At 38.2% G+C, this 11,142-nt stretch overlaps 3 protein-coding genes across 3 annotated transcripts; 2 read left to right on the top strand and 1 right to left on the bottom strand.

Moving 5' to 3' along the window:
- Positions 1-2,628, top strand: LOC105132106 (glyceraldehyde-3-phosphate dehydrogenase A, chloroplastic). The gene is made up of 5 exons (XM_011035404.1): positions 1-181; positions 281-397; positions 975-1,282; positions 1,427-1,671; positions 2,031-2,628. The coding sequence occupies exons 1-5, from the start codon at positions 140-142 to the stop codon at positions 2,531-2,533; spliced, it is 1,215 nt and encodes a 404-aa protein (XP_011033706.1). The 5' UTR covers positions 1-139; the 3' UTR covers positions 2,534-2,628.
- A 760-nt stretch (positions 2,629-3,388) lies between these two features.
- EMB2768 (Tyrosyl-tRNA synthetase, class Ib, bacterial/mitochondrial) lies at positions 3,389-5,292 on the top strand. The gene has a single exon (XM_011035403.1). It carries the CDS (start codon positions 3,485-3,487, stop codon positions 4,991-4,993), a length of 1,509 nt encoding a protein of 502 aa, XP_011033705.1. The 5' UTR covers positions 3,389-3,484; the 3' UTR covers positions 4,994-5,292.
- Positions 5,293-6,980: 1,688 nt separating this feature from the next.
- LOC105132104 (probable xyloglucan endotransglucosylase/hydrolase protein 5) lies at positions 6,981-8,609 on the bottom strand. The gene is made up of 4 exons (XM_011035401.1): positions 8,367-8,609; positions 8,141-8,241; positions 7,819-8,012; positions 6,981-7,702 (listed from the first exon to the last, which is right to left on the bottom strand). The coding sequence occupies exons 1-4, from the start codon at positions 8,551-8,553 to the stop codon at positions 7,303-7,305; spliced, it is 882 nt and encodes a 293-aa protein (XP_011033703.1). The 5' UTR covers positions 8,554-8,609; the 3' UTR covers positions 6,981-7,302.
- Between the last annotated feature and the right edge of the window lie 2,533 nt (positions 8,610-11,142).

Here is an 11,142-nt window from a genome sequence, read left to right as displayed (position 1 = left end):
CTCTCTTATTTTTTTCTTGCCTGTCATCTCCCAAGCCACCACCCTCTACTTCTAGTGCTGCTAAACCAACACTAGAACTACTGCTATTTGAAAGAAAATTCCTGCTTTTGTCAGCCTGTTTTATTTCCATAATACCATTATGGCCTCGGCTACCTTTTCTGTAGCCAAACCATCTCTTCAGGTTCATTGCTAGAAACTCTTATGCTTCTTGCACACTAAGCTTTGTTAACCTTTTCTTATGCTTGGTGTGTTTACTGAATGTTCCTCTGGTTTGATACAGGCTAGCGGAAAGGGATTCACTGATTTCTCGGGTCTCCGCAGCTCATCAGCTTTCCTGCCCTTTACAAAGAAAACATCAGATGACTTTGTTTCAGCCGTTTCTCTCCAGACCTCTGCTGTAAGTTCAGTTACGTTATTTTCCCATTTGTAGTAATAGCAGACTTAGAGGATGAACATTATGCATCAATCATCAACCGAGCATTGCAGTTTAATTACAACGGTTATTCGTACTGTAGGGTATTGTAACAAACATGAATTGACAGAGGAGAAACACGTCTAGCTGCATTGAAAGCTGGTTGTGCTGGGAAATCACATGAAAGCTAATATACATACATACATACATACATACATATATGATGGGTGGTAGTAAGACAGAGGAGAAGGGTTGAACATTAAGAAAGAAAAGGCAGAAATGTTATTTCAATTTAAAGCAGAGGATAATAGCTAAGCTTCTTGGATCTTGTTGATTCAATAGTCAACGCAAACTGAATTTGCTATGCTATGGTCTAGCCAAATCAGATGAATTAATTAGTATTTTAATCTTCATCCAAAATGTACTTAGTATACATCAAGCAGTTTTATTGTTTATTCACAGTGAAATATATATTTTGTCTGGTGTTCTAAATGTGATAGGAAACATAAGCTAGACATGTAAGTTCTGTTCATTGATTTTCTTTTTTCGGGTGTGACCGAAGTTGGGAAGCAGCAGTGGAGGATACAGAAAAGGTGCCGCAGAGGCAAAGTTAAAAGTGGCCATAAATGGGTTTGGCAGGATCGGCAGAAACTTCTTGAGGTGCTGGCATGGACGCAAGGATTCACCTCTTGACGTCATTGCCATCAACGACACTGGAGGTGTTAAGCAGGCCTCACACCTTCTCAAGTATGACTCCACCCTCGGCATCTTCGAAGCTGATGTTAAGCCTGTTGGTGATAATGGTATCTCTGTTGATGGCAAGGTCATCAAGGTCGTTTCTAGCCGCAACCCTCTTGACCTCCCCTGGAAGTAAGAGTCTCTTTCTCTTTTGTTGTCTAGTTTGATAAAGACTTCATTACACATGTTGTTCATATGTTTGATATTTCTTCATACGAACCAGGTGTGCTAATGTTGTATCGACCAATTCGTTTAATATGTTGTTTGATGTTATAGGGACTTGGAGGTCGATCTGGTGATAGAGGGCACCGGGGTTTTCGTCGACAGGGAAGGTGCAGGGAAGCACATCACAGCAGGGGCCAAGAAGGTGCTCATCACAGCCCCTGGAAAGGGTGATATACCAACCTACGTTGTTGGAGTCAATGCTGACGCCTACAGCTCTGATGAGCCTATCATCAGCAATGCTTCTTGCACCACTAACTGCCTTGCTCCCTTTGTCAAGGTTCTTGACCAGAAGTTCGGTAATTAAATCTATCGAAACTTTCCCCTTTCCTCACGAATCTTTGTCTCCTAGCCACCTTTTCCTGTCAATCGAAAGGCTCTAGCCTTCCATGTATTTTAGGAGCTGCTAACTTTAAATCCTGAGCTTTTGAGCAAAGAAAATTTTGAGCTGAAGCTTGGTCGAGTGGGAAATATGGGACAGTCACAGACACGGCAAACCTTCAAAAAAATTTGAAGCAGAAATTAAAAGAAAGACGATCATATAAGAAACAAAATGTTGGGATATTTTTAGCAATTAATTAGACAAAAATGCCCTAGCTAATTAGGAAGCATGACATGATAAAATAGATTATTAACATGGATATTGAACTTGTGGCAGGCATCATCAAGGGCACCATGACCACCACTCACTCATACACCGGTGATCAGAGACTACTTGATGCAAGTCACCGTGATCTCAGACGTGCAAGAGCTGCAGCGCTTAATATTGTTCCAACGTCAACCGGCGCAGCAAAGGCAGTGGCCCTCGTCCTTCCTACCCTCAAGGGCAAACTCAATGGAATTGCCCTCCGAGTTCCAACCCCAAATGTCTCGGTGGTCGACCTTGTTGTCCAGGTCTCCAAGAAGACCTTCGCAGAAGAGGTGAATGCAGCTTTCAGAGAGAGCGCTGAGAAGGAGCTCAACGGTATCCTATCAGTTTGTGACGAACCACTTGTTTCAGTGGACTTCAGGTGCAGCGATGTGTCGTCAACAGTAGATTCATCACTAACAATGGTGATGGGAGATGACATGGTTAAGGTGATTGCTTGGTATGATAATGAGTGGGGTTACTCTCAAAGGGTTGTGGATTTGGCTGACATTGTTGCCAATAACTGGAAGTAGATGTCTCTCTACTCACGCAATGTAATTTCTGATTTTTGTGGAACGATTTTCTTCAACTTCTATGAAAATTTGCCGTTGCACCGCAAGCACACCAATTTTCAAGCCCTTCGATGATATTCTATATATATATATATATATATATATATATATATATATATATTCTACAGCTATATTTAATTGCATCCGATGTGTTCTTCCTGGTTTTAGTGATGAAAATATTATAGAAAGATGGATTAGAGACATAAATTTTCTCAAGGATGTACTGGATGAGATTAAATACATATGAAGATAAATTGAACATAACCCCTTTGATATAAGGATATTGTAGAGTAATTCCACCAAAATAATAAGGTATTATATATTTTTTTATAGAAATTAAAATATAGATACTGTTCGACATAAAATATTAAATGGAATAACACTTTATAATAAACTTTTTTATTATTGCACCAACTCGTTGTTTAAATAATATATCTTTTAGTATACCTTTTACTCACTATAACGAAGAATTTTTCGAAATAAATTTTGTAGCTTTTATTTTCTGGCTTTTAAATGATTTGTAAAATGAATTTTAAGATTTTACCATACATTGTTTTCTATTTTTGTAGAAAATGGTTTAAAAAACTATTTGATTTTATGTTTTGAAAGTATTTTTTAAATAAAAAATATTTTATTTATTTATTTTAAATTATTTTTTAGCATGTTTTTAAATTTTTTTAATATGTTATTATTAAAAATAAATTTTAAAAAATAATAGGTGCTGGGAGAGCCAAAACCCAAACGGGCTTTAAGCAGGCTAGGTTTTGAACCTGAAATGTGGATTTAGGTGTAAAGTGTGGGCCTATTGCCTTGCTTTACCCGAAATTCAAAAACCATAGATAGCAGAAAAACACGCTGAAGCTGTATAGCCCAGACGAAAGAAAGCGAGGCTAAGGCTAACCTCCCAGAACCATGGCAGCTGCTGCTGCTGCAAGGACCTTGATTTCCTCCTCTCACAGCAAACTGTTCTTCTTTCCTTTTTCAAATTGCAGCAAAAGACTACACAGACCCATCATCAATAAGAATCCTATCTTCGTCCCTCTGAGGTGCTTGCAATCAGCCCAGCAAAATGCCTCCACAACCCATGACCCAATGCGCAGCCGTTCCAGCGTGGTCGATATCCTTGAAGAAAGAGGCTTGCTTGAATCCATCACCAGTGACAATCTCAGGTCTATCTCTACTACAAGCACTCTCAAGGCTTACTGTGGTTTTGACCCGACTGCCGAGAGCTTGCACTTAGGTAACCTTCTGGGCATAATTGTTCTCTCCTGGTTCCAAAGGTGCGGCCATAAAGCTGTCGCCTTGATTGGCGGCGCCACCGCCAGAATTGGAGACCCATCTGGGAAAAGCCTGGAAAGGCCAGAGCTTGATGCTGATACTTTAGAGAATAACACACAAGGGATTACCAATGTTATTACAAGAATCTTGCATATGAATAGCAGCAGTAATGGTGATGGTGATGGCAATCATTTGAATTCAAGTTCTTTCTTTGTAGTTATGAATAATTATGATTGGTGGAAAGAGGTTAGGTTGCTTGATTTTTTGAAACAAGTAGGGAGATTTGCAAGGGTGGGGACTATGATGGGCAAAGAAAGTGTAAAGAAGAGGCTTGAATCAGAGCAAGGAATGAGCTATACTGAATTCACTTACCAGCTTTTGCAGGGTTACGATTTCTTATATCTTTATCAAAATGAGGGTGTTAATGTTCAGATTGGAGGGAGCGATCAGTGGGGCAATATAACTGCTGGTACTGAACTTATTAGAAAGATTCTTCAGCCAGAAGGGGATGTGGCTTTTGGCTTGACATTCCCTCTTCTATTGAAGAGTGATGGCACTAAATTTGGGAAATCAGAGGATGGTGCCATTTGGCTTTCACCGTCCTTGTTATCTCCTTACAAGTTCTACCAGTATTTTTTTTCGGTCCCGGATGCTGATGTTATTAGGTTTTTAAAGATACTTACCTTCTTGGACATAGAGGAGATTGATGAGTTGGAGAAGGAAATGAATAGACCTGGCTATATCCCCAACACTGCTCAGCGGAGGCTGGCTGAACAGGTCACTCTTTTTGTTCATGGTGAGGATGGACTTAATGAGGCTCTCAAGGCAACTGAGGCTTTGAGACCTGGAGCTGAGACCAAGTTGGATTGGAAGACCTTTGAGGGCATTGCTGAAGATGTGCCTTCCTGTTCTTTGGCCTCTGACCAGGTTCTCAATATCTCTCTTATCGATCTTTCTGTTTCTTCCGGTCTGCTTGATAGTAAATCAGCTGCTCGCCGTCTGTTGAAGCAAGGAGGGCTTTACTTGAACAACAGCAGAGTTGATAGCGAAACTAAGAGAATTGAACCTCAAGACATTGTGGATGGAAAAGTTCTCCTTTTATCTGCTGGCAAGAAGAACAAAGTCATTGTACGAATAACTTGACTACTCTTGTTGTTGCATAGTTGATTGTTTGCTTTAAATTGCTGTTCCATCTTTTGAGTTTCGCTGCAGCCTTCCCAAGCAATGAATTTCATGGGATAGAAAGACACTAAGGGTATTTAAAAACAGTATTTCAAAAATTTTGCACTTATTTATCACGTGTTAAACTATGATCTTGATCAAGTTAGATGTATCACCTAAAAATCAGTATTCTCTGTAACACAGTTCCTGTCACCCACTTGTTTTCTCATATTCATAACTCTTAAGCTTGTAACTGCAGACAGTAAGAAAATTACTTTATTTTAATTCGTGTGTTTTTGGGTTTAGATTAGATGCTAGAGATGTCACTGGTTGATTGGTGCATATATTTTTGTGGATAAATAAGATAGTAGAAAGCCTATTTCATGGGCGTTGGAAGATTACAAGAATGGAAGTGACATTTCTGTACACATTTTACCTTTCTGGCTTTCCTTAATTTTCAAGAGAAAAGGAACGATCACCATCCTCTGCTGAGTTGGTTTCTGGCAGTGTACATTAGTTATCCTCCCCTTTCTGGTGCTTGATTTCAATTGAGTGATGGGAGTAGGATGAATTGAGGATGGAAAGAGGTGGTAGTATAACAGCACACTTGGCCTCTCCAGATGTACCTGCAGTAGGATGTTTAAGGACAGTAAGTATGATAAGGAGCTGTCCTGAATTAGAGCAGTGTCGATGATTGATTTTTCTATATCCCACATTATTATTTTGTTCCAATCTCATGCTTTTAGGTTTTATCCGGGCACTTTCTGATCCAGTAAGCAAGGTGAAATTTCATTGTCTGCATTTCACATGGAATTTTTCTTCTTTTTGAACAAATTGCACAGGGATGTTGAGACTTAGATGGAAACCGAACCTTTTCTTACAGACACTTACCAGCAAAGTCTTCAATTTGAGAGCTAATAAGCCTAAACTTCAACGTTTATCTTGATAAAAATCAAACTCACTCCCTTTACCATATTCAACCTTTTCTTGGAGTTCGTGACTGCCAGGAACGAGAAATTCCTTGCTTGCAGACCGCATGGAGAGACCCAGATTACTATAAAATATTGGGCTGAGAATGGAAGTGGATCACATGCTTGCGTGTGCCTTCTCATTTTTCATGGTACCCCATAATCAATGTTATTTAGGCCCTAGATCCTGGTTATTTACAGAAATTTTCCTGCAAATGATTCTTAGATCTGGCTGTCTGTTGCAACTCCACTCCCGATAATCTTGACTTTCTCGATTGTGATCAATTTCCTGTCTATCCCGTCTATACAAGATATGGCTTCCTCCTTATATCTCAATTTATAAGAATGATCCCACTATTCTAATCGGATTTTGTGGCTCTTTTTATATTGCTTACAGCATTTTTACATCAGTTAAAAAGCAACAGTAGTCACCCCAACCCTTGATTTTTATGGTTAAACCTGAGGAACGCTCTTCTTTGACAGTCAAGGTACTGCTAATATTTGCCTGATAATTAGATGCGTAATCCATTGATACGATCATCTTTTCCATGCTTTTCCATGGAGGTGGGCGGCTCAGGCCCCACCTGCTCCTGTGACAGCCATGAATCTTGGACTCGGTCCTGGGGACTGACCTTGAAATTTGTAGATTGGAGAATGCGTCGCCCTATAGCACATGCACATGCGTGGGGACTGACCTTGAAATTTGTAGATTGGTGTCTAGAATGCGTCGCCCTAAAGCACATGCACATGCAGAGTTGCCGAAGGATTATATTATGTTTCCTAAACTAGGGGACTGTCCTCCATGTTAATGACCAGAAAAGGGTAAAAAGATAGGATCCATAAATTAAATATTATTAAAACATAGGGTTCCATATATTAACAAATCAAGGTCATAAAAGCGGTGACGGAGATCTATCATGTCATTTTCATATCCTTGACAGCACTTGGTAGGTACAGATACTGATGTATTTAGCTACAGTTTGTGTGGGAAGATTTAAGGATGTAGGAAACTGATAATTGAATCACCAGAAAGTAAAGCTTGAGCATCTAACGTAGGTGAAGCCATCATATTTCACAAGATTCACTGCCTCACCCACCAGAGAAGAAGAAATTATTACCCATTATTCCCTATGCTTATTAAACCGAAGTGACCCGTCAAGCCGAAACATGATGATACCAGCAAATGGATTAATAAAAACAGCAGAACCAGTTCTAATAATTTGAATAAAGGAAACTAACTAACGGCATCATCCCTTCTTTACTGTCCAAATATATGGCTGCAGTGGTACTGACGACAAGTAAAAAGCTTTTAGCTAAAGAAGTTTAAATGTCACGGTCACGCTTGCATTCTGGAGGGAGATTTGGAAAGCGAACACGATCCGTGCAATAGTTGTAGATGGTGTATTTTTTGCGAACCCACCCGAGTTTCCTGTATTGAGCGGCATCAAGATCTCGGAACTCCTTCCGATCCCACCAACGCTTACCTTGTGTCTCACAGAACTTGGCATTTACAGACGCCTCACAACCGTCGATGTGGAAGCCCTTGTAGGAGGCTATGAAGGGAGCCTTGGCCCAGTCAGTCTTCTCTAAGCCACCCCTCGTCGCCCAGTCATCTGCATTCCAAAGGCTTGAGTATATCTTCATAGGTTGGTTGAATGGGAACTTCAATCCTAAATCTTTGCTGTTCTTGAACACTCTGATTGGCACGTCATCTACAAAGAATCTGCAGATAAAAGAGGGAAAAAAGAGATAAATAGGCGTGGTATCCCTTGGTAGGATCAGACCAGAGTTCTTACGAACAGATCAATAGAGGGCAGCACCAGCAAGAATGGAACTTACACGATCTGGTACGTGTTCCAAAGTACAGAGTAGGAGTGGTATCCCTTGGTAGGATCAAACCAAAGATAAATTCTCTGCTCTTTGTCTCCTCTCCCTCCAGTGTACACATTTGTTTGTAAGATGTAGGGCTGTCCTGTTCTGTTTCCCAAGAACTCAAAGTCTATCTCATCATGCTCATTGGTTTGAGAAGATAACTACACACAACACAAAAAATTCAAAACTTTCAAACAGAAATCCAATTACCTAAACAGGGAAAAGACAAGGAACAAGCTTCCTCTATTTCAGATTCACAAAATGACTTGGAAAGGGAAGCAGTACATACATAGAATGCAGTCACAGTTCCGGCAGAATCCCCTGCAACCATCTTTATGTGCATGCTAAAGTGACCAAACAGGTAAGAGCCTTTAGATTGAAATCCAGTCCCTTTTGTGTGTACATGCGCATATACACATGAGAGTTAATACAAAGAAGATAAATACTTAATAACAGAAAAAATGGGTGCAATCTACCATGAAAACAAAAATAAGAAATCACTTGCATTGGAGCACCTGTGAATTTGTCCAGTTTGAGCTGAATCTCAGAACCTCCATTGATGTATTTGATGTGATCGAAAGCCCAAGTAGGCATATAGTTGCGGCCGAACGGCACATCCACAACCTTGTTTGGTGAAGCACCCTTGGTTACGGTAGCTAAAAGCAGGAAATTCAAACATACAGTCCACAGAAAAGAAGCCATCGCTACTAGGGGAGACAAGATGCCTCAGTGCATGTTCCAACAGATTGGTTCCTGTTGCGCATATTTATAGTCAAGCCTTTAGACACCCCCGGGAGAGGTAAAGGGTAGTTTAATACTATTATAACTTTGGGAAAAAAAAATAATTCAAACAAACAATGTTGGTAGATATTTCGGCCTCCAACTGCGTGAGTGTTATCTTTTAACGTAGAAAATAGTTGAGCCTGCCCTGCTAATCTCATCGTTTGTCAGCAATGAAAGGAATTCAACGTGGTGAGGAATGGATAATTGATGAAAAGTGATTTTATATATATATAAATACTGGATTAAAAAAAAATACTGAAATGTAATTTTTTTATATTACAAGCTATGCCAAACATGCTTCAATAAAAACATGCTAGGTATAGTATTGGCTAAACCTAGCCACACCGGCAAGGCATATCCTGAGCATTATTAAATTCATTATACTTATAAATTTAAATATAATATTTGAATCTAATAATACCAAATTTATAAATTTTTATATAAAATTTTAGATGAATAATTTCTTATAAAATATATTTAATTAAATAAGTTCACATTCCACTATATCATTAAGTGTATTAAAGTCTATCATGATCTATAATATTTTTATTTTTTTATAAATAAAATAAATGGAATACAATTAATGATATAACTTAAAATATTATAAAAATAAAATTACACTTTAGTCTTTTCTATTTATTAAAAAAAACTTATAAATTATAAATATTTCATAAATCATTTAAAACAAAGATTCATAATTTTTATTTTTTTATTTTTATTTTTTAATGTATATATATTTTCAGAATATTTCTCTAAAAAATAATTATTTAAACATCTAAAAATACTCAAATCTTTTAAATTAAATATTTTACATGTATTAACCAAACATCAAGTACAAGTTATCCATTACATTAGCCAAAAAAAAATATTAAAAAATTTAATTAATTAATTATCCCACTCAAAATTACTTTGATTCCTTGAGACATCCAAGTTACTTCACCTCATCAATTTTCACAACAACATTTCCGGTTACCATAAAATTGGAGGAAAAGCAGTTGAAGCAAGTACGCGTAAATTTTGGACAACGAAGTTAATGAATTCACATTAATAGGATCTGATGGGGAACGAAAGCCCAATTCTGTCCATGGATGAAGATGCCATGGCCACACGTGGTGGTGTAGCTGAAAGCTCTATCTTTTGTTTGCAGAGAGAGGTCCATGGATAGTTGGGCGCGTATACAAGTAGCAGCCACCAGAACAGCCAGGCCGGTGGTTGCCTTGCCTTGCCTTCCACTCTCTGGTCCCCTGAATTCGGTTGGCCTTCTCATGTGGGCGAGACAAGTTTTCCACGTCGCCTACGACTTCTTTTTTGCCCTTTTTAGAAATATTTGTTTAGAGGGACAAGTTTCTCATTGATAACAAACAAGAAGTTTTTTAATAAAAAGTAGAGGGACTAAAGTGGAAGTCTAGATTCTTTACAGAGCAGGCGGGCAAGATAAAAGACCAGTTCCATTACTCTCTTACAAGTCTGCAACCTGTTATCCTTTAATCTTAACATAAACTAATGTGGTCGGAATGCTCAATCAATCCACCGAAAGAGGAAATCAAGGAATAAATAATTAATGATAGTAGATGGATCAGAGCACGTGAGCTGGTTGTGTGAATTGCTTTGATCGATGAGATAACACTGAAGGGACACACACTGACACGCATTTAATACATATACAAGTGCTTCTTCTGGAGTTTAAATATATTGTTTTTAAATTATTATTTTATTAAATATATTAAAATAAATTTTATTTATTTTAACACCAACATCTGAATAATCTAAAAATACAACAAAAAAAAAAACAGTTAAACCACGATGCCAAACAACACCCACACAACACCAAAGAGGCACCAGGCTGTTAATTAGTGAATAATTTACATCTATTATGGCTAATCTGGGGCACATCACCACCAGCTGGTTTTTCTGTTCCTTCCGGGAGATGGATACCAGCAAAACATTGAAGCAACCAAATGCTAATCAATGTTGTTAATGGGAGCTTATGGAATTTAAGAATGGATTCCAATTAATCTCTCTATAATAAATAAATAATCTCATAGGAGGACTAAGAAGAACGTGTTTTGCCTAGGATCTGACTTCTGTGCTTGCTTACCACTCGCTAAACTGATCATCTCTGCAAATAGAAGCTGGATTCCAGCGATCCGCATGGTTTGGTATATCTTAAATGCTAGAAACAAGACGCAATTCCCAAGTCCCAAAACAGATACAGCCTGAGCAATATAAGTGGATCTTGCACCAAAGCAAATTAAAAATAAATAAAACTTCCCTTCCTCATCTTGCTATCCATTCTAGCTCTTAATTCTTTGATTTCTGCTTGTTCTGGGTTTGTTTCCCATAACCCCTCATTAGAATTTAGATATATTGCTATTTATTTTATAACATCCAGTGATCCACTACAAATTAACAAGAGTATGTAAATAATATTCCTGTGAAAAAAGGCAAGCAAACATAATTGATAACTCAAACCAGAACTTCTATTTGAGACAAGCGGAGAAGATAAGG

Source organism: Populus euphratica, unplaced genomic scaffold (assembly GCF_000495115.2).
Source record: "Populus euphratica unplaced genomic scaffold, PopEup_1.0 scaffold26.1, whole genome shotgun sequence".
Classification (NCBI taxonomy): Eukaryota; Viridiplantae; Streptophyta; class Magnoliopsida; order Malpighiales; family Salicaceae; genus Populus; species Populus euphratica.
This window is presented reverse-complemented; position numbering and strand designations above follow the sequence as displayed.

What these genes read in the sequence shown, in the direction of transcription:
- EMB2768 (XM_011035403.1), top strand. Translation starts at nt 3,485, where the DNA reads ATGGCAGCTGCTGCTGCTGCAAGGACCTTGATTTCCTCCTCTCACAGC.
- LOC105132106 (XM_011035404.1), top strand. Translation starts at nt 140, where the DNA reads ATGGCCTCGGCTACCTTTTCTGTAGCCAAACCATCTCTTCAG. An exon ending in TTTCTCTCCAGACCTCTGCT is followed by an intron (nt 398 to 974) that starts GTAAGTTCAGTT and finishes GTGTGACCGAAG; the next exon opens with TTGGGAAGCAGCAGTGGAGG. An exon ending in GGTTCTTGACCAGAAGTTCG is followed by an intron (nt 1,672 to 2,030) that starts GTAATTAAATCT and finishes AACTTGTGGCAG; the next exon opens with GCATCATCAAGGGCACCATG.
- LOC105132104 (XM_011035401.1), bottom strand. Translation starts at nt 8,553, where the DNA reads ATGGCTTCTTTTCTGTGGACTGTATGTTTGAATTTCCTGCTTTTAGCT. An exon ending in CAAACTGGACAAATTCACAG is followed by an intron (nt 8,242 to 8,366) that starts GTGCTCCAATGC and finishes TACACACAAAAG; the next exon opens with GGACTGGATTTCAATCTAAA. An exon ending in TGGAACACGTACCAGATCGT is followed by an intron (nt 7,703 to 7,818) that starts GTAAGTTCCATT and finishes TTTTATCTGCAG; the next exon opens with ATTCTTTGTAGATGACGTGC.